Source organism: Rosa rugosa, chromosome 1, assembly GCF_958449725.1.
Source record: "Rosa rugosa chromosome 1, drRosRugo1.1, whole genome shotgun sequence".
In the NCBI taxonomy this organism is placed as follows: domain Eukaryota; kingdom Viridiplantae; phylum Streptophyta; class Magnoliopsida; order Rosales; family Rosaceae; genus Rosa; species Rosa rugosa.
Window position 1 is genome coordinate 525,995 of NC_084820.1, and position 21,179 is coordinate 547,173.

The following is a 21,179-nucleotide window of genomic DNA, read 5'->3' on the forward strand; positions in this document are numbered from 1 at the left end:
TACTGAAGAGCAATTGGCAGATATTCTTACAAAGGCTCTATCAAGTAAAGCCTTTTATGACTCACTTGACAAGTTGGGCATCTGTGATCTGTATGCACCAACTTGAGGGGGAGTGTTGGCGTGAGTCCTACCGACAAGGATGGCCGACAATGCTGGAATGCTGGCGTGAATCATGCCATTATATTAGGAATATTCCTTTTGTAATAATATCCTTTTGTAATAGGATTTGATGTATCTGTGTATATATACTCTGTTCTTAGAGAAGAAATATATCAGAAAATCTCCCAATCCTCTCGTTCTTTCTGACTATAATAGATCGTCGAAAACTCAAAATAAACTAAGAAAACGTGGTCATCAATGAACTCGCACTTGCCTTGATTAATTGGTTTGATATTTTTGGGTTGCGATTCTTTTGCTTTTGCAGCATTAAAATTGCCTAGCTAGCTTTCTACTTTTGATATATAGCGATCGCAGCATTGTTATTAAAGATAGATAGATTTACAGACAACACAATCAATTAACCCTGGACCCAAGCTTTTATTTTGTCCAACAAATAATAGATTACAAGTACGTAAGCAATAATTGATATCTATGAATCCTAGTTAGCTAACTATGATTATTTGGAATGATAATTGTTTAATTATAATCCATGTCATGGTAAACAACAATGCACTGATCCGATCAACTGCGCATGCGAAAACGAATCAAATGCTGGCTGGCTTAGCAATTACCAACTTCGATACAAATTCATCAATATTCTTATCCGAGGTGCCCCCCTCACTCACTGCCTCAATAGCCAGCTCCCTCCACTTTTTAGCATTCATTTTCATTTCAATCCCCTCCTCCCCCATCACTTTCCTAATGCACAACTCAATCTCTTCTCTTCCAACCAACCCACTATTCTGATCAACCGTTACTCTAACTCCAACCTTCCAAAGACCCTCAACCAATTTGGAATTAGTAGGCTGGTCGGTCCACTGTGGCATTACAACCATCGACACTCCCAAGCTTAATGCTTCAATCGTCGAATTCCACCCACCGTGAGTGAAAAAACACCCTACTGCTTCGTGTGACAGCACTTCGAGCTGAGGGCTCCAATTCACTAACAAGCCTTTTTCGGCCATCTCTTCTTTGAACTTTTCTGGAAGCTTTGCCTCTTCGGAATCCCTGACCACCCACAAGAAGTGGAAGTCGGTTGCCTTCAAGCCCAAGGCAAGTTCCTGCATTTGCTTGTCACTCAGATTGGCCATACTACCAAAGGCTACGTACACGACAGAGCCTGCTGGCTTGGTGTTGAGCCAGTCGGTGCAAACCGAGTCTATCTCGAAGAGATGAAGCCCATACTCCTTGTCGTCTCTGATGCTATTGTCCAAGTATTTAGATGGAATTGTTGGCCCTATTGTCAACATTGGACAAACTTGAGACATCGAATCCACCACCTGTAACATACCATTCGAATCAAATTAATTAAGTCAAACGCTACTAGTTTATCATTTCGAGAACAAAATTAGTAACGCACCTCTTCCTCTAACTTGTAGAAAGTGTTGGCGAAAATGAAATCAGCTTTGTCGGTATTAGAGAATTGGTTCAACACCATCTCAAAGTAAGCTGGATACGAGCCCGGCACTGAAAAGAAGGACGGCATATCTTGAGGCTCAAGAATATGCAGTCCGAGAGGAAGATTATTAGGAGGAGAAGCTGGATTCCTAATTAGTCCATGATGATGCTCAAGATAGTAAGTGTAATTAACGGCGCAGGTTTGAGTAAAGAAGGCAGCAGTGGCTAGACCAAATTGTTTAGCTACATCCAAAGCCCAAGGCAAGAAGGGGTCATAAATTATGCAGTCAATAGGGTTTGGTGTTGACTTGTGCCTTGTAATGATCTCAGCTACGGATTTGGAGCCCTCGGCTTCTAAACGGGATAGATAGGCGGCGATGCTTTCAGCTAGGGCAAAGCCGCCGTCATCATACCCATCGGATATGGTCTCAAGTTGGACGGAGCCTGCCGATTTGGGTAGGTTCAAAGAGTTGGCGATGAAGATGGTATTGGCCAGGGTCACTTTGAGGCCCTTAGAAGAGGCCAGGCGTTTGGAGAATTGGAGTAGCGGGTTTATGTGGCCTTGAGATGGATAAGGAATTGCTAAAACGTGAGCTCTATAGCCACTGCTTGCCATTATTGCCTCTCTTTCTTTAGCTCTCCCTAGGCTCTTGTAGGTATAGCTAATTTGTATATACAGCCGTGTTCCCCTGGTCAGCAGCTGACCATAGGGAATATGGTCACTCACCGTCCGATTGAAATCGGACGGTTGACAGCTCTCATCTCAGATTTCATCACTTAGCTGTCAACCGTCCGATTTCAATCGGACGGTGAGTGACCATATTCCCTATGGTCAGCTGCTGACCAGGGGAACACTACTGTTTGTATATATATGGAGCTTGGTCGATCTCGTGCACGGATATGGTTAAGTAAACTAGGAATATATAGCACCGAATATAATCCCAGTAGTATCAAAAAACAAATATCTAGTCAACAATAAAGGCTTGGCTATTGCATTTAGCAATTTTCCAACTTGTTTATACTAGTATATTGAATTAAGTAGATTTGAGTCGACTAGTAGAATTAAGACGTGAGCGTGAGACGACTGACTGACTAGTAGGTCTTCGATATATCTGGACTAGGGAATTGGAATCTGTCATCTTTTTCCTGTTTTATCCTTTTGTTTCACACATCGAGCAGAGCAGCAGGCGAGCAGCAATGGCTATAGCAATAGTAAAGAGCCAAGAGATCGTTCATCATCAATCTAATTAAATAAATTTTACTGTGTTAAATTCCGCGAGAGGATTGGACTCTCAATTATTGGTTCGGATATCGATCTCAAATATCCAATCTACATATAATTGATTGGTTAGCACAAGAATTCGTAGGCAAACTCTATCAGATCATGACATGAATTATTTCTTAACTGTGCCTTGGACGATTAAGGCACCAGCTGCTGGCCATTCAAAGGCATTGGAAAGTTGGAAATCAAAGGATGCAAATTAAAAAGTCGTCATATCATCTTTTTGCTCTAAAAAAGTAAAAAGTATAGGGTACCCAAAAGTATATACAAAAACTACTTGACAGAAACAAAAAGGTACTTTGTTAATAAATTCGAGAAGAAAATGCCAATTAGATGTGTGGTTCATGATATCACAGTATTAAAAAGTATACATATAAAGCACGTTTTGAAAATTAGAATGCGAATTAATGCACATTAATGGAAGAACTCTAGCCTACTACAAAAGCTCTATCTACATTAATGCACTGAGTGGAAGCCCAGCCTTATAACCAGTTCGCTTATTGAAACCAATCTTGCTTTTCATGTGAATTGACAATTGGGTTGGGCTGAAGTCCTAGTGCTGATTGAAGTTGGCTAGAGTTTGGGTTTGGGCTTGGATTAGTAATTAGCCTTTGGGCTTTTCTCTGTTGAAATGGAATGGGAAGAAGGTTGAGGCTGTACCATATGTTAAGATTGCGATCTATCAGGGTCAGGAGGGTTTTGTTCCACGCAAGCAAAGCACCTTTCCGACGATATGATCACCGTCTCTTTCCTTTTTGCTTTTCCTTTTCCTCTGGCTCTCTCTCTCTCTCTCTCTCTCTCTCTCTGTCTGACTCGTAGATAGGTCGTAGCCGTCCAAGTCCCCACTTGTTGCTCTCTCTCTTTCTATCAACTCACCCACGTGTCTCTCCCTGATTGCTTAGCAATCTCCACCCACAATCTAATCTCATTCTTATGGGAGCTGCTGCTGCTGTCCGTCTGAAACTACCGTCAACCGCCGTCAACTCACACGCACTGCATGACACATGCACCACCGGCCTTCTCATATTATCATATCGCTCAATTCTATTCTCAAAATCTCGGGGTAATTACTAATTACATGACGTTAACTAAATAACTAATACAACTACAATGAATTCGACTACTTATTTCTGCAACTGTGCATGCCAATATGAAATTTCTAGCTAGCTAATACCTGAGAGAATAAAATCTATTTAACTTAATTAATTAAGTTAATCAGTAGTGGTTCTAATTCGAATTTGACTATTTGTTTACCAAAGAAAAAACGGTCAGTTAGTATGTTTAATTATATATATATACAGGCGGGTTCTGAAGCGGACGTCCGCACTTCGCTAAAGTGCGGACGCCGGCGCTGCAGCCCAGCTCAGGCGTCGACGGCGGCGCGAATCGAGCCGAAAGGAGGCCGGAAGCATCCCAGACGGCTTCTGGGCACCGTTCGAGGTCGGAGGAGGTCGGGGTTGCCGGTTTCTGGGCAGCCACCTCACCTGCAACTGCAGGTTCTGTGCAGCACCGGAAAACCCGTCGCCGGCGACTCCACTCGACCGCAAACCCCTCCGCACGACCACTGGGCTCCCTCCGGCAAGCCGCGCCGCGCCTTCGTGGCCTGAGTTGGGCTGCAGCGCCGTCGTCCGCACTTTAGCGAAAGTGCGGACGTCCTCTTTAGAATGCGTCCGTATATATATATGTGTGTGTGCGTGGACTGAAAAGAGCTAGCTCATACATAGCACAACATTTGCATAAGCATATCCGACATGCCATGTCAATTTTCTTAGTCAACATTTGATGAAAAAAATTGCCATTTTGGTTGTATATATAATTTATAAGTAGAAAAAACACATTTGATGTTATTATCCACTTGAGAGCTAATTGAAGTTGATGATTTGATGGGAATCTTGCTCAACTAGTATTAAAGTTGGCATTGTTCATTGAGACTTTAATTAATTGGCATGAATCATGATTCATTAGTTGAATATATACTTGGATATGATTCATATCAAAGATGGCATATTTGGTAGTATTCTCAGTTGTACCCTTATTCATTCATATTCGGCTCGTTAATCAACCATAAGTTAAGATACCAGTAAAGTATCGCAATCAAATAAGCGAAAAAAATCAGGATAATCAGATATAAATTCAAGTTTTCGAGAGACTAAGGTGAGAAAAATGAAAAAATAAAGATGAAGAGAAAGATGAAAAGCAGAGAGAGAGAGAGAGAGGCGTATATAATATATATGGTGGTGTTATGGTGAGTAGCCATTTGGCCCATTTCCCTCGTATTTTAGGCACACGTCGCTCTCCATTTCTCAGCTCTCAGCTCTCAGCTCTCAGCTCTCAACTCTCGACGCACGCACCCATCCAACAATTCGACTCCTCTCCTCTCATGATCATCATCTCATCTTCAATTCAGGTGATTCTAATCAATTTATTTCACTATATATATATCATTCCCCACACCACATCCTTTTCAATTTCAATCGACTGCTCTGCATTTTAAACCAACCAACTCAATCTCATAATTGATTTTGCATTCAACAAACATATATAATCGATTATTGCAGCACATAATTAATATTTCTCTTGTCTTAATTTGTTCCTATTTCGTTTCAAGACGAAAAAATTAATGGAAATGTTTAAACTTGTTCGAGTTTCAGCCTTAAATTTGCTTTGATCGAGGTTCTCTGGCATTGAGTGTATAAGTGAAACGACTGTGGTCTTCTGGTGAACAAGATCGGCGCAAATCTCAAACCTTTTTCCCGAGAGTTTTGCTTATTTATCTCAAAGGTATTTTCTTCAATTTAATTTCTCCATACCCCAAACACGGCTATTATTTCATTGGGCACTATACTAAAATATCTAATGAGCTGCCGAAGCTGCATGGTTTATACAGAAATATTCCGGTTTTATTAATCCTTTATATTTGTAAATTATCTGATATATATATATTAAGGATATGAAATTGGATTTTTATTTTACAAAATAAAATAAAAAAAAGGTAGTTATAATAAAGTGAATGTTGTGAGTGGGACTGTGCTGTGGAATGTGGAAAATGAACAATGAATTCGGCTTTCTTGGTGCACGTCACACGTGGGATCTCAGGTCTGTGTCTTGGTGAAATAATCTAATCACAGTTGCATGACCAAGTTTAGATTTCTTCCTGCAATTTGGAATTATAAATTATATTTACAGACTTCGATATATATATTCCCAAGAGTTTTTATTTTTTAGTAATTATTGTTCTGATTATCGTCGAATTGTATTAATATACTTGTTTGTTATACGTTCTACATCAGTATGAATACAATCCATACTTAATATAAATGCTCTGTAATCTGAACACAACCAGTATGACTCTGATTGAAGTTAAAAGCTTTTAAATTTGTCGTCTCTTCATTCGTAAATGCCTAGGTTTATGTGAACATGTAAATTTACTTTTGCCATGTTGGTAATAATTTTTGCGAGAAATCTGATTTTGGGGGTATATGGATTATGGATTTCCTGTGCCGTCAGTTTGAGATGGGTGCAGAAGAAGTTTAACCTCAAAGTTGGGCATGCTAGAGTTTCCTCTAATTCCCAGTTAACTTTTTGATTGGCCTACAAGTCAAAAAGGCTACACAAATTGATTCTTTTCCAATTTCATGTATTGAAGTCAAGTGATGAAATCTCTTGTTTCTTCCATTGAAAGTTGTTGGCATTCCTTCTCGAGTGGATTTTGCTGTTATAAGCCAACCATAAGATGCCACTGGGGACATCCTTATAAATAGATCCATTTGTCAGAATATTTACTAATTCAAATGCTCTGCTTCATCATTATACAATTAGTGCATTTATAATCCCATTTCTATTATTAAAGGCATTTTTTTTTTTAAATCATGTTGTTTTTTGTGCAGATCTTCTGTTCATACTTTTTGTAGTTAGTTTAGATAAACCATAGTAGATGATGGCTTCACCTGCTCTTGACTCACCCTGGCCAACCTCGACTGGCGATTCATTTTGTGGATCTTTCAATATACATATGGAGGAACAGAATCCAGCCGATATTTTGCCTGTGCTGGAAGACCCGACCTCTTCTGTATCCTATGACCATACTATCCCAAAACCACCTCCAGTTCCTGGTAACACCCATGCAGGAAACAAATCTATCAAAAGGCTTTCAGAGAGTTGCTATGTTCCAAAGGAAACAATAGATACATGGGATAAACTTTTCAAAGAAGGATGTGGCGCTGATGTGTATATTATCACCGAGGGCAAATCATATATTCCAGCTCATCTGAGTGTTCTGGTGAGTAAATTGAATAGAATCCATAAGTTCATTACTTGCAAATCCTAAAGTCATTGGATTGGTTATAGATTTGTGGGACATGGATAATGAGGCTAAAAGATATTAATTTCTTTTTGGTGGGGTGTTTTACGAAATGTGCAGACTCTTGCATCACCAGTGCTAGGTAATTTCCTACGGCAATCAAAAGTGCAAAATGGTATGAGATACGTTAAAATTCCTGGGGTACCTTATGAAGCTGTCTACACATTCATTCGCTTTCTTTACTCATCGTGGTAAGTTTTAGTTACGTTGTTTGATCAGCTCGTCACCCTTTAATCCTTATTTTAGCAAAATTTATTACAACATATTTCCCATTCTATGCAGCTATGAAAAGGAGGAGATGAAGAAATATGTACTTCATATGTTGGTTTTATCACACTCCTACTCAGTTCCATCACTGAAGAGAGTTTGTATATACCTTCTTGAGCAGGGATGGCTTACCAAAGAAAATGTGGTCGATGTGCTTCAATTGGCAAGGAACTGTGATGCACCACGGCTCTCTTTAATCTGTGTACGTATGGTTGTGAAGGATTTTAAGGCCATATCTTCAACTGAAGGCTGGAAAGTGATGAAACAAGTTAATCCTGCACTTGAACAGGAGCTGCTAGAGTCTGTTGTTGAAGCAGATTCTGTAAGCTGATTTCTCCTCTCCTTCTCAAATATTCTAGTTTATAACTGTAATTGTAGGGGGGGACTGGGGAGAATAGAAATCCCCCAATCCTTTTGTCCAGTTTTAGTATGATTATACATCCTCATTCTTGTGTCTGGGAGGGTGGGCTGTTATAGGATACACTAACAATTCAAGACAGGAAAGCTTTAGTGGGTTGCATACTTGCATCATCTATCTATTGAATTTGAGAACTAAACTGTAGGAGTTTCAGTGAAATGCTTGCACTGAATATCTGTTGAATCATTTTACATAGGAGTAATTGTTTCTTCACTTTTTTCCTTTTCCTCCTGCATTATCAACATAGTTCTGTAATTCAATTGAGTGCATATGCAATATCAATTAATCAGTACTCATTAGTTCAATCCTTTGGGTTCTTAGATTAAACTTTCTCTGCCAGGGGAAAGAAGAGAGGTTGAAGAAAAAGGAAGAGAAAAAAGTGTACTTGCAACTGTATGAGGCGATGGAGGCCCTCCTTCACATATGCAAGGATGGATGTAGGACAATAGGGCCCCGTGACAAAGTGTTTAAAGGAGGCCAGGTTGCTTGTGGTTTTCCTGCTTGCAAGGGGCTGGAAACATTAGTTCGTCATTTCTCCAGCTGTAAAACCCGGGTACCTGGTGGCTGTGTTCACTGCAAACGCATGTGGCAGCTTCTTGAACTGCACTCTCGTATTTGCAATCAGCCTGATTCATGCAAGGTTCCTTTGTGTAGGTAAGAATGATAATTTGATCAGGTCATATTAAGTAGTTGAATTTGGTAAAAAAATGTGAATGGATGTGGATGATACACCACATGAGTTGAACCCAATCCTTCTGGGACTTCAGCGTTCTGCTGGTAGCTCAGGTGCGATGTGCTACTATATGAAATAGTTTTGTGCTGAAATACTTGTATGGTGCCATCATCCACACCAAGTTATGACCCTGTGTGTATGCCAGAATTGCATCTTTCTGCCATTTCTGTTGAAGATTGTAAATTTGTTTGATGCTTAGAAGCTTGGAATAATAACTTGCAATTGTGGTTTCAGGCATTTTAAGGAGAAAATGCAGCAGCAGACCAAGAAAGATGAGGCTAAATGGAAGCTGTTGGTGAGTAAAGTGATAGCATCAAAGGGTGCTCTATGGCCAATCTCTGGTCGGCGGTCAAGCTTATTATGAGCTTCTGTATAACAAAGCAAAATGTACAATGTATCTTAATTTGGTAAAATAAATGTAATAAGAATCCAAGGCTATTGAGTTTGGCTCTTTCATCATAAAACTCTAATTCAATTCCTCTTGGAGTATAAGCCATGGAAATTCATTCCTTCTTCAGTTCCTGCAAGCCCTGGGATTTCAATTGGATTGTGATAATTTTAATTTTGTGATGGATAGCAATCGATCTGCGCAAAATACTAGTACATACAGGAATCCATCTAACATCATTCATGGGATTTTGCTCCGACACTTGAGATTAGCAGGGCACATACTCTACTGCTCCCTGTTCTGTGTAAAGTCGTATGTCCAAGATTTCCAGAAAACCAAATGGTGCCTATAACTTATAAAAGCGCTTCTTTTTCTCTCTCTCTTGTCTTTTCTAAAGAAGATCCATAGAAACACGGTCAGCATCATCCCGTGAGAATACGAATTGAATCCAACACAATTAAGCATCAGTCATCAAATATTTTCTTTCATCGATTCCACAACACATATTGAAGTCTTGAACAAAGTATCGAGTAGAGAAGTTCTAGGTACATTCTCATTTGAATCCCACCTAAGCTTACATACTAACATAATTGCAAAAAGCGTAATAGTAGAGAACTGCTATTGTCACATCTTCCTGGCTTCATAAAATCACAACACTATGCCCCATCTGCTATTGTCATCTTTGTTGTGCTGATGTAGAGAACTGCATGAATGCAAAAAATGAGTTCCAGTCATCTCTCACCAAGGTAACAACACTAGAAGAAAATAACAAGACAATTCTTGCACCCTTACCATTATTTCCACGAATAAAAGCATCGCCATACTTATTTTTCAGCTGTCCATTGACATATTCCTCTGTTTGCTCCATGGCTATATTCATATACCCATCAAGACAAGCCAGAATACCTGCACAAGAAGCTTAAGACATCAAAATGGGCAATCCATGCTTGCGGCATCAGAGCTGCTTCCTGAGTACCGCCATTATTTTTCATTTCTATTTCTTATATGAGAAACACAAACTAGTGCATATTGCATGGAAACGTTTAGAAGGAAGTTGTATCTGTATCAAATACTAACAATTGTTGAATAGTAAACAGAGACAGTCAAATATTGATTAGAGAGACAAACCTCGATAGTCAACACCAGAATTCAGTTTAACAACAACCGGTCGCCCCCGAATTGATTTAAGAAAATCTGCAGGAGTTTTTGTGGTTCCAGATCCTCTCTCTGCTCCTGCTCCGCTCATTTTCACTATTTACTCTTGAATTCCTTTCACCTAAAGGAATGATATCAATTGTTAAACGAAAGTCGCGTGATATGGAAAAAGAGAATTAAAACAATAGAATATGCTGACCAAAAAACATAAACTAAAGCAGATTTCATATGTTTGAAATGCTCATAAAAGGAATCAATCCTGGCAACACAAAAACCACAGTCTAAATGGAACTGACAATGAAGCAAAACCCATCTAAGCAAAGAATCCGAGCTTGTTGGCATCAGATAATTAGAACTTAACAAATGAGACTGACACATTATTTAGAACACCAATAGAGAAAAACACCGTTTTGGAACTTTTCAAACAAAGCAGACTATTACTAAACCGATGCCTATCCCTACTGTCCTAGCTCTAGGACTATAAGCCAAAGCTAACTTCACGCAACCCCATCAGAAACCATCTTATATTACCAAGTCTTAAGACGTACCAGAGTAATTAAGATGTCATTTAACATACTGCAAATGAGTTTTATAAACACTCATCCAGCTCCTCCTCGGCAACCCAATTTACTATGAGACTGTTAGTGTTAAATGCATCCTGCCAGCTTAAATTCTGGTAAATCATGATTGCAGAAAGGGAAAATTGTTCACAGAAATAATTGACACATTCATGCTCTTAATGAGTTATGTCTATTTCACATTTTCCTGGCAAATATGTATCTTGGAAAATTAGCCCTAAAGATAGCACAAATTGAAGAACCCTAAAATGCGAGTTCAAAAAAAAAAAAAAAAAAAAAATCCTAGATTCTGAAAGATGAAAAGAACAATACGGAATTGGGATAAGCAAATTAACTAAGGCAACACAAATGGTTTCGAGATCGTACCTTTAGGGTTCTTCTGCTTCTTCTTGAGAGTTGAGAGCGCGAGAGGCAGAGAGTTCAATTCAACAAGAGCCCTCACTGGTGCTCCCTCAAGGGTTTATTATATATTTGGGGAAAGACTCCCCGGGTCGGGTTTTGAACTTCTGGGATGCTTCTGAGCCCACCTTACTCACTGGGCTTCACTTGCGTTATGGACTAAATTAGACTAAGACCGGCCCAACATCTAATCTAATCATTCAAAATGGACCAGCCATATGTTTTCGGCCTATTCTTTCTTTTCTTCGCCTTCCGTTGCTGTCAAACGGCACGTGCGATGGTCGTGACTGGACCTCCACCGGAAATCTGGACGATTTCTCATTTTCTTGTGAGAGCAATCAATCAAATCAATGTGGAAAATACCTTACTCGTCCGGTTGTAGTATTCAAAAGGGTTTCAATCGTGAGGCCAACTGTGTTTATGTTTAACTTCAAATAACTTGGAACCATGATGATACCACTCCTCAGAAATCGCAATTCCAAATCTTGTTCATCAATTGCTTCATACTTGACTCTCACTCTAAATGCAAACCCAACACAAACCCGCATGCTATTGCTACCCAATTCACCAAAACCTCTATTTTCATACAGGCCATTCTCAACTGCAAAAAATTCAGACCACGACGAACCAATCCCAGCCGTCGACAGTATCGATGCAGGCTCTTCAATCCGAAAACCCATCAGCTTATGGCCTGGAATGTACCACTCACCCGTCACAAATGCTCTTTGGGAAGCAAGGTCTAACATTTTTGATAAACCGGGGCCGGGGGACACTACCACTACTACTCCCCAGACCCAGAGCGAGTTGGTCACCAGAACTCCCGCGCAGAGCCGGACTAGTATTCTTTACAAGTTTTCCACTGATTTTGAACTCAGAGACCAATACAGGAATCCCTGGAATGGGGTTAGGATTGGCAAGTTGCTTGAGGATCTCGATGCTCTTGCTGGAACCATTGCATACAAGGTATTCATAACCTTAATTTATTTATTTTTTGTTGCAACATGGTACACCTATGTGTTTATGGTCAAAGGTTAGAGATGAGAATCAAATGATGTAGCACCGACTATTAGAAATGATGTTCTAATTGTTACATACTTATTTGCGTTTAGCACTGCTGCAATGAAGATGGCACAACAAGGCCTCTACTCTTGGTGACTGCTTCGGTCGACAAGATGGTTCTCAAGAAACCTATTCGTGATGACATAGATTTGAGTTTAGTCGGCGCTGTCGCGTGGGTTGGCAGGTCATCCATGGAGATTCAACTCCAAGTCACGCAATCCATGGATGGTACTAACTTGCATTCACAATCTGGTTTCTTGATACTAGATAACTCTAGTTTTCCTAGTCTTGTCTCAAGATCATGATTAGCTTTTTGTTTTTGTTCTGACTATGGAACATGACTTGCAGGAACTCCATCTTCATCAGAGTCCGTTGCTCTTATAGCAAACTTCACATTTGTGGCTCGTGATTCGAAGACTGGAAAATCAGCTCCTGTTAACCAAATCACACCTGAGACTGAAAAAGAAAAGTTGCTGTGGGAAGCAGCGGATAAAAGGAATGAAATGAGGAAAAAGAATAGAGCAGAACATAAAATAGATATCGAGGATAAGGACAAAAACAGACTCAATGCCTTGTTAGCTGAAGGTCGAGTCTTTTGTGACATGCCAGCACTGGCAGACCGAGATAGCATTCTTATCAGAGATACTTGCCTCCAGAACTCTTTTATATGCCAGCCACAGCAAAGGAATATCCATGGTCGAATATTTGGAGGATTTTTAATGCGAAGAGCATTTGAACTGGCATTCTCAACAACTTATGCTTTTGCTGGTTCAGCACCACACTTTCTAGAAGTCGATCATGTTGATTTCGTTAGACCTGTAAGTCCTATTACTTACAAGAATCTTCTATCTAACTTGGCTACTATGAACGGTGAATCTTTGTGTGTTTTGAGACTTGCTCTGTTGCATCAGTATCATAAAAGAATGATGAAGAATATGCACATATTAGTTTAAGATTGAACTTATCATATCTTATTTGTTGCATTGCACTATGAGCAAGCACAAGTGCTAAGAAGATGAAATACTAAGTTCCCAGATTATCTTAAAGGTTATTCTGAATGTTATCTCAATATAATTCTTTGGAAATTTTATTTTAGGATTCTAGGATGATTTTGCTAATCGGATTCAGTATGGTTGTTTAAACCAGCAGTTTAATATAACAATTGAACTCTCTTTGCTAACTATTGAGACACGTTGCTTTGCACTCTTATTAGTCTTCTTTCTATGTGATCATGGTTTGGCAAACCATTTAATCTTCCGTCAAACATAAATTAATACTATGGAGCCACTAGTATCAATGATAGACAAACTTTAAAAGCAGAAGAAGTTGTCATTTCTCAAACTCATAGCAGGCAGAGTACAAAGTTTTCATCAGATGTTGGTCATATATGATTGTGAAATTGTGTTTGCTGATGCAGGTGGATGTAGGTAATTTCCTCCGTTTGAAGTCTTGTGTTCTATATACAGAACTTGAGAACCCTTCTGAACCTCTGATAAATGTGGAAGTTGTTGCTCATGTTACACAGCCTGAGCTCAGGTCCAGTGAGGTGAGCACATGAGTTGACATGCTGAAGTTAGCTTTTGCAAAAGCCCTGTAAAACAGAACAGCCCTGTAAAACAGAACTAGCTTCACTGAATCCATTAACAAAGCAACCCCCACCCCAAATAAGTCTAAAGGAATTGTATATATAGGATGGGTTTGAAGAAAAAATCCCTGTGAAAATAAAAATGGGATTTCTATTATTCCTGCTTGACTTGGGGAAGGAATATATAGATCTAATATTGACTTTGGTTCGTGTTCTGCTATTGAACAGGTGTCTAACAAATTCTACTTCACATTTTCTGTACATCCCGAGGCCGTGAAAGATGGTGTCCGGATTCGCAATGTTGTTCCCGCTACAGAAGAGGAAGCACTGCGTGTGATTGAACGTATGGATGCAGAGAACTCCCATATTGCTGCATCATGAATATGCATGGAAAGCAAGCATTAGCGGAAATCAAACAGCTCCAGTCAAGTGATGTCATTCTTAAGTAAACTTGGCCGGGACAGATTTTGTTATGCACTCTCTGTGTTCGTATTAAAAGCTCCACTTCTTTTCCTTGATTTCCCTCGAATAATGATATTCGTATTTAGCAATTTGTACTTCTGGGTTCGGTTAATGGCAGTCGGCCATTGTGAATAAATGGTCACCAGAATAAGGGCTTGAGTTACTCCTCTCCATACAATAGATATTGAACAATAATGTCTATACTAGTAAACGGGGAAAGAAAGGGAGAAAATTTCAGTTACTGACAACAAGCTTACATAAGACTACCAGATGTACACCAGATCAAATTAACTGTGCCACCACTACAGTTTTATTTTCTGATCTAATCCCCTCTCTATATATTACACAAGACTAACGGTTCCAAAATCTTGTGTTTGTATATATAAGTACAAGAAAGGTGCCGAACCAAAAAAGATGATCACCTTATCAGCTTTCAGCAAACCCCATGCAGATTAACATCCATGAACATCCATGCAACCAAGCACTGAAATCTAAGATCAAGGCAAGGTTTCATCATCCGAGGAACCATAATGCTGCTTTGTACTTGGTCCAGGAAAAACTGGTGGAACGGTTGGATTCATGACAATTGGAAATTGACGGGCAGACCCAACTATAGTTCTTTCATTAACTTTGCCAACTACCTTGCATGCCTGATCTAGAATTGAAAGGAAGTCTCTCACCACCGTGAAAATCCGGAAAGGATGAGCTTCTTCTTTAGCCGAGTTCCCATGGAAATATTCTGTTATTTCCTTCACCATACAGAATGCAAGTTTCTCTCGGGCTTGAATCATCACAATCTCTTCACTTGCCTTCTTCAAGAACCCATTCATGGAGTCGAAGAACTTCTGGCTACTCTCCTTCAATGCACTTCCTTCAATTAATTTTACAACTTCTTCAATTTTTGTAATTCCCCCAGCAATCTTTGCTACTTCGTTGCTCAGTACATCCGAATCCATACCAGCAGCTTTCTTTACATTGATGAGCTCTCCACTCAATCCTGAAACAACTTGCAGGCCACGCTTCCTAAACTCCACATCATCCCGGAAAGAAGATTGTTGACTGCTCTCAGCCGTTTCATCCTGATTCACGCCCGAAAGACGAGAACCTTCAGCTCTGATGATCTCCTGTACTACAAAATGCAACAGAGTAGTTTTTCCATCAGCGCCCTTCACATCTACCAGCTTCAGGAGTGTGTCGAGCTTGAAGGCATGAGCATCGCCACGGTTGGTGCCGACATTCATGCGGTTCCCAGTTTTGAGCACTGCTTCAAGAAGCTTAAAGAACATTCTGCTGTTCTTCAATTCTTCACAAGCTGCCTGAAAGAGAGGCAGTTATGTTGGCAGTGGCTGGTAAAGTTTATGCATATCAAATCAAGTAGAGTTAAAAAGCATATGTGATAATGTGAAGAATACCAACTGCAATTAAGAGATACTTGAATCAAGTACTTTACTGTTCTTTGGATAGTCGGAAATTTAGATTACTTGAGATGACAAAAGGACACAGCAGGGGAACATGGATTATAATTAAAAGAACAAAATCATTACACTGGCCAGAAAAATCTATGCAAGGATACATACTATTCAAATATACCTCTGAAATTTATCTCAATTTGCACTACCTGATTTTTGTCTTGATTAAGTGGAGGTTGAAAAGCAATTAAGGATAAGCCTGGGGTCACGGGATCAAACACATCATACGCTAAAGAAAATGTCAATATGCAGCAACTTTACATGCAAATTCAAACTAAAGAAGAAAAGTAAAACATAGTCCCCTTTTTTCACTATTCAACTTTTGACTTGTTTAATGAGAATGAGCTCATCATAGCCTCACCACCACTTGTGTAACAGAGAACTCATTATAGCTATATCCAAGAAGAAATTTGAAAACTGGGACAGAGCAAGTGCTTGGGTGATAGGCCAAGTTGTTTTTGTTTTGAATGCCACAACATAGAGCACAATGAAGAACTGGGGGAGCTTGTGGTTATTTACCTCCAATGTCTCAAAAGACCTTTTAAGATAGTCTACTTCTGAATCAAAATTGGCAATGTACAGCATTGCATCCACCCTCTTAAATGCATAAGGTACATCAAGCACTGCCTTCAGAAATTTCTCAGCTGGGCCAAGCTTAAATGGTGATTCATCTTTGAACTCTTTTAGCTTCCATTCTTCCTCTTTGGTTGGAGCCATCTTTAATAAACTTTCAAGAAGTTCCGTTCCGAGAGAATCCGAATTACCTGCTTGCAAGTTTAGCAATTATGAAGGATTCTAGAGAGTTATAAAGCATATTTGATGCTTCGAAATTTCAGTTTATACTACAACTTAAAAACTGCTTGGGTGCATGTAATGCATCAAGATCAGTTTTCAAACTTCATCCTACATTGCCACATGCAGCATTGCTAATTCCAAATTAAGAAACTAAAAAAGGACAAACTGAGGAACAACTGGATTGAGTGAGGCATGCCTTAAAATATATTTGCAAAACACCACACACAACTTGTACCCATCTAGTATATTATTTAGTGTTTAGGTTAGTTACCTTCCAAGAGGAACAACTGGATTGAGTGAGGCATGCCCTAAAATATATTTGCAAAACACCACACACTTGCAGAAACTTGTACCCATCTATAGTATATTATTTAGTGTTTAGGTTAGTTACCTTCCAAGAGGGCCTCACAGACTTCATCAATGGTAACATTAAGCGCCCTCAACAAAATTGCAATATTCTGAGACTTCTTTGGATCCAGCACACGGTTCTCCTGATTCAAAGAGGGTAGAATCTGTCGCCGAGCATTTTCTTTCGGTGTCAAACTTGAATTGTTTACCACAAAAAGTGCCTCGATCATTTCCTCATTCAACCTGCAGATCAAAACAAGCTCTATAAACTCAAAAGCAAAAATAAGCACTTTATTCATTAAAAAGCAAGATGCCAAGATCAATGAAACATGGTATCCCATACCAAAAGGAAAGAAGCGTGGTTATTGACTTACTGAAAGGAGCTCGATTTTAACTGATCCCACACCATAGCGCGGTCTGAGCTGGCCCTAACTTTGTCCCAATGTAAAGGCTTCAACTTTGGCCTAGGAGTTTCCTCGCTTTTTTCCTCAATGTCATTCTTCTGTGATGGTTCACCAGCCAAAACTGGTCCCATATAATTCTGATACACACGAGCACTGGAAGGCGTGACAAGAACGGGTGGACCTGCATTCGCCACCGGAGTCTCTGAAGCTTCCCAATACCTGGGTGGTGGCGGTGGAGGAGGCGGCGGAGGCAGTCTTATTGGAACAAACCGCTTAGGAGCACTATTGTTTCTCACTAGAGACTGCTTCATCTGCGTCAAAAAGTCAGGGGAACTCTGCACATTCCCTGAAACCCTCTCTGATAAAGTAGACGACGAAGACAATGACCGGGACACTGCCACCGGAATCGGAGCAGGCCGAGACGGTGCCATGAAATTGATCACAGAGTCCGGCGAGTTCGATTTCAAGCTTGTGGGACTAAAGTTCAACTGTGGTGAGACAGTGTTGGACACAGAACTTACTGGAGAAGCAGATTTTGAACATGGGTATGATGCAGTTCTTGAATTGAAGCTCCTGCTTCCAAAGTTGTCGCCTTCTACAGCCTTGAGCACTCTGTCTGAGCTTGCTCCGGCGACGTTTTTGGGACTCGCAGAAGACCCTCTCGGAGAAAAGAACTCTTCTTCCCCTTCATCATCGTCGGAACCCAGTTCATGCTTGTAGCTCCGTCGTATGAAATTGTCCTTGGGAAGTGGAGGAAGCGGCGTCAGCTCCGGCGAGCCCAGCTTCTGATACGGCGAGCCAGACCGGCTTGAAACCCCGAACTTCGAGCTGGCATTGCTCGTGGTGGCGACGCTTTGTTCGTCGTTTCCTTGAGCGGTGGATAATGTGCCGAGGTAGAGGAAGTTCTCGGTGGTTCTGTTGGGCGTAGTACGCTGCTTGTGAACTCCGTCGGAGGCGACGGTGTTGGGCGGGAACAGGCGGAGGCTGTCGGTTCTGGAGGCCTTGTCGTCGGCCGAGGTCGGGTCGAGCTTCCGGCGGCGGCGGTAGAGTAAAAAGGTAGCGGCGAAGGCGATGATGAGTGCAGCGGTGACGGAGACAGAGACGGCGATGGCGATGACGTGGCGGTGGGGGGAGGAGGAAGAGGGTTGGGGGAAAAGGATGGAGGAAATGTTGGCGGGGAAGGAGGTGAGGGCTGTTGGGGAGGGAGGAGGCGGCGTGGGCTTGATGGAGGGAAAGAACGGTTTGTTATTATCAGGGGGTGTTGAGGAGGAGGAGGAGGCGGAGGAGAAGGGCATTTTGGGAATTTGAGAGGGGTGGGGAGGAGAGGAAGATGGTGATTGGGTTGGAGGGTTTGATTCAACTGGGAAGAAGGGCTGGTGGAGGAGGTGGCGGTGACAGGTGGCGGTGGTGAAGCGGAGGAGGAAGATGATCATCAGAGTGAGAGTACTGAGAGCTGCCATTGGAGCTGGAAAAGGAAGTGTCTTTTTAGTTTTTACTCTGTTTCTCTCTCTCTGAAAAGAACTAAAAGTTGGAAACTTTGGAGACTAGTGGTATGGTTAGAGAGAGAATATGATGTTCATTATTGCTGGTGATTGGTTCTTGGAGCTGAAAATGCAGTTAGCAATGGATGGTTGAAGAGAATGCAGAGCAGTTCAATAAGTGTGAGGCTGAGGAAAGAATGTTCTGGGTTTGTTTCAGATAGAGAGAGAGAGAGATGGAGATGGAGATGGAGATGGAGAGGGTCTACAATCTACATGATGGTGGGTGTGAAGTTTAGTTTAGTGAGGGAGAAAGGGAACAGTTAGAGCATAGAGAATGGTAGTTCAGACTTCAGACTTCACAAAGGCCATCACTCATTTTCTTTTCTCACCACCTATGGAGAGGAAAGAGAAACTGAGCTGAAAAAAGGGAGAGGGTAAATATGATGCTGATGATTATGAGCCTGTGAAAGGTGAAGAGGGGATCTTGAAGAAGATCTGGGGGAGTAGAGAAGAGGTTAAAATTGTCTGACAGGGAAAAACATTGCTTGCTCATATTATTGGGATTTGGACTTGCTTTTTCCTCTGCTTGTGTCACTGTGTGAAAGATTCTTACAATTATCACTACACACTGTCACTGCTGTGGATTCTTAGCTGTTTACACATTGTGTGATTGTGCAAGTTAAAACTGTGAAACCGATCACCCCCAAAGGGATAACTTTTCACTTTCCAGTTTTTCACACCCAATCGAAAATGAAGTTGAATTTTAAGGCTTTGCTCGTTCTCCCACACCTCTTTAGTCTTTACTGTCTGTCACTTTGGTTTTTGGGCTTGTTTTTCAGAAAAGGACCCACGCACCTATCACTTCACCTGGGGTGGTGTCTTGTAGTAGCACTGACGTCTGAGAACAAAGAAGAAAGAGGTCTTTGAATATTTGAATCTCACGCGCATTACCATTAATTAGTTACCTGCAAATCTGCAATACCTGGTAAAAAAGTTTAAAACTTTGAATTATCTTTACCAGAAAAAAAAAAGTCCTTTTCTTCATGTTAAACCAAACCTAAAGTCCTTTTCTTACATAAACAATTGGAAATCTAATGAAGTCATGATGATAAGCAACATTTCTATCTCTCTTTTGATCATACCTTAATCAATCAGGCTTTAAATAATCTATTAATTATATTTGAACTTAAAGAAGAAAAAAACTATCAATCGTCGTATAAAAACATGACACATCACATTTGAATTCTTCCTTTTTACACGTTTAGCATGTTACTCATGTAATCTTCAATTCAATAACCCCACTGTAATTTGAAGTATGTTTTTCTTATTTTTGGTTAAAAGAAATGGAGAGTTTTTGGTATACGGCTTGAAAACACACGCATTGTTGAGATTGGACAGTTTTGAGTAATAAATAACGGACCTCACATATAGACTGTTGAAATTGCATAATTTATGTATATGAACTTGCACCGCCTTGTATAGAAGAATTTTTGCTAAAAAGAATTAAAAGCTATAGGAAATTGGTAGCCTAGCCTTTGGAATTTGGTTTGGACTACTTGTTAGGACCGTCAGATGGCCGGCTTTACAAGCTACCATTTATCACTACTACAAACATGGCTTCTTGCCACTGCAATTGAAAACAACATGAATACAAAGTAGTTGGGAGTTTAATTAGTACTTGTTATTGACTTGTACTTTACAAGACGTCAAGTTTGTTTTTTAATAATAGTGTGATAAAATCAATAAAATGATCTCTAAGAATGGGGGCCTTGTAGTGAGTTGGGTTCTGTAATGGAATATAGAGATGCCCAGAAATAATGTAAATGCCCATCAGAATTAGTGATAATCTAAAAAGATTTGTGTATTTGCATGTGTATGATGATGAAATTGAACATGGGTAATACTTAAACAACATGATCTGAAAGGCAGATCGTGAAATTGAAGTCCACTAAACAAAAAAATATGCCCCCCCCAATTTTTGTCTGCAACGTACACTTTTAAAACCATGATTGGAAGGGACCCGCACCAGCATTTTGAATTTGCTACAAGTCGTTTTCCATGCTATCAAGTATCAACATTAACCTTCACCGGCTTCACGTTAAAACGGGACAGTGCTCAGCTGCTCACTTCTTGAATCTTGATCACCCCACAAAACGACGCCGTTAGAGCGTCGGCGTAGAATGACCCGCCAAAAGTAGTAGGCCGTACGTACAAGTTACAGAGGATAAGGAGGGTGGTGCCTGGAATAGTGCGAACCCGTGGTTCACGCACTACCCCCAACCCGAGAACCCGAAACGCGTCGGACTTAGAGGCTCGTGCCCTCTGAATCGTCGCCTCCAGTCTGCCACTCGCACAAAGGAGACGTGAGACCACCATGCAGCTAATAAAGTAATTAAACTTTTACTTAGTAATCCTACTCGTAATCTTCTTTCCATAAAC

General features: G+C 40.5%; 5 protein-coding genes across 8 annotated transcripts; 2 read left to right on the forward strand and 3 right to left on the reverse strand.

Annotated features, from left to right (window-relative positions):
- Nucleotides 1-513: 513 nt before the first annotated feature.
- LOC133708276 (UDP-glycosyltransferase 74F2-like) lies at nt 514-2,246 on the reverse strand. The gene is made up of 2 exons (XM_062133736.1): nt 1,520-2,246; nt 514-1,439 (listed from the first exon to the last, which is right to left on the reverse strand). The coding sequence occupies exons 1-2, from the start codon at nt 2,171-2,173 to the stop codon at nt 705-707; spliced, it is 1,389 nt and encodes a 462-aa protein (XP_061989720.1). The 5' UTR covers nt 2,174-2,246; the 3' UTR covers nt 514-704.
- Nucleotides 2,247-5,006: 2,760 nt separating this feature from the next.
- On the forward strand, nt 5,007-9,137 carry LOC133708287 (BTB/POZ and TAZ domain-containing protein 3). Of its 3 annotated transcripts, XM_062133754.1 has the most exons (7): nt 5,008-5,246; nt 5,491-5,620; nt 6,727-7,118; nt 7,260-7,390; nt 7,482-7,788; nt 8,225-8,538; nt 8,852-9,137. In XM_062133754.1, exons 3-7 carry the CDS (start codon nt 6,774-6,776, stop codon nt 8,979-8,981), a joined length of 1,227 nt encoding a protein of 408 aa, XP_061989738.1. In that variant the 5' UTR covers nt 5,008-5,246; nt 5,491-5,620; nt 6,727-6,773; the 3' UTR covers nt 8,982-9,137. The 3 variants fall into 3 exon arrangements, with proteins under 3 accessions (XP_061989744.1, XP_061989738.1, XP_061989746.1); XM_062133760.1 differs by lacking the exon at nt 5,491-5,620 and having other exon boundaries at nt 5,007-5,246; XM_062133762.1 differs by lacking the exons at nt 5,008-5,246; nt 5,491-5,620 and adding an exon at nt 5,911-5,935.
- A 325-nt stretch (nt 9,138-9,462) lies between these two features.
- LOC133708299 (sm-like protein LSM36B) lies at nt 9,463-11,239 on the reverse strand. 2 transcript variants are annotated; one of them, XM_062133776.1, is made up of 4 exons: nt 11,105-11,239; nt 10,134-10,281; nt 9,798-9,911; nt 9,463-9,708 (listed from the first exon to the last, which is right to left on the reverse strand). In XM_062133776.1, the coding sequence occupies exons 2-4, from the start codon at nt 10,249-10,251 to the stop codon at nt 9,662-9,664; spliced, it is 279 nt and encodes a 92-aa protein (XP_061989760.1). In that variant the 5' UTR covers nt 10,252-10,281; nt 11,105-11,239; the 3' UTR covers nt 9,463-9,661. The 2 variants fall into 2 exon arrangements, with proteins under 2 accessions (XP_061989760.1, XP_061989756.1); XM_062133772.1 differs by lacking the exon at nt 11,105-11,239 and adding an exon at nt 10,709-10,733.
- A 219-nt stretch (nt 11,240-11,458) lies between these two features.
- On the forward strand, nt 11,459-14,334 carry LOC133708348 (acyl-coenzyme A thioesterase 2, chloroplastic-like). Its single transcript, XM_062133810.1, has 5 exons — nt 11,459-12,100; nt 12,247-12,424; nt 12,545-13,014; nt 13,614-13,742; nt 14,010-14,334. The coding sequence occupies exons 1-5, from the start codon at nt 11,585-11,587 to the stop codon at nt 14,160-14,162; spliced, it is 1,446 nt and encodes a 481-aa protein (XP_061989794.1). The 5' UTR covers nt 11,459-11,584; the 3' UTR covers nt 14,163-14,334.
- Nucleotides 14,335-14,456: 122 nt separating this feature from the next.
- LOC133708317 (formin-like protein 2) lies at nt 14,457-19,329 on the reverse strand. Its single transcript, XM_062133790.1, has 4 exons — nt 17,230-19,329; nt 16,899-17,098; nt 16,232-16,476; nt 14,457-15,559 (listed from the first exon to the last, which is right to left on the reverse strand). Exons 1-4 carry the CDS (start codon nt 18,717-18,719, stop codon nt 14,741-14,743), a joined length of 2,754 nt encoding a protein of 917 aa, XP_061989774.1. The 5' UTR covers nt 18,720-19,329; the 3' UTR covers nt 14,457-14,740.
- Nucleotides 19,330-21,179: the final 1,850 nt, after the last annotated feature.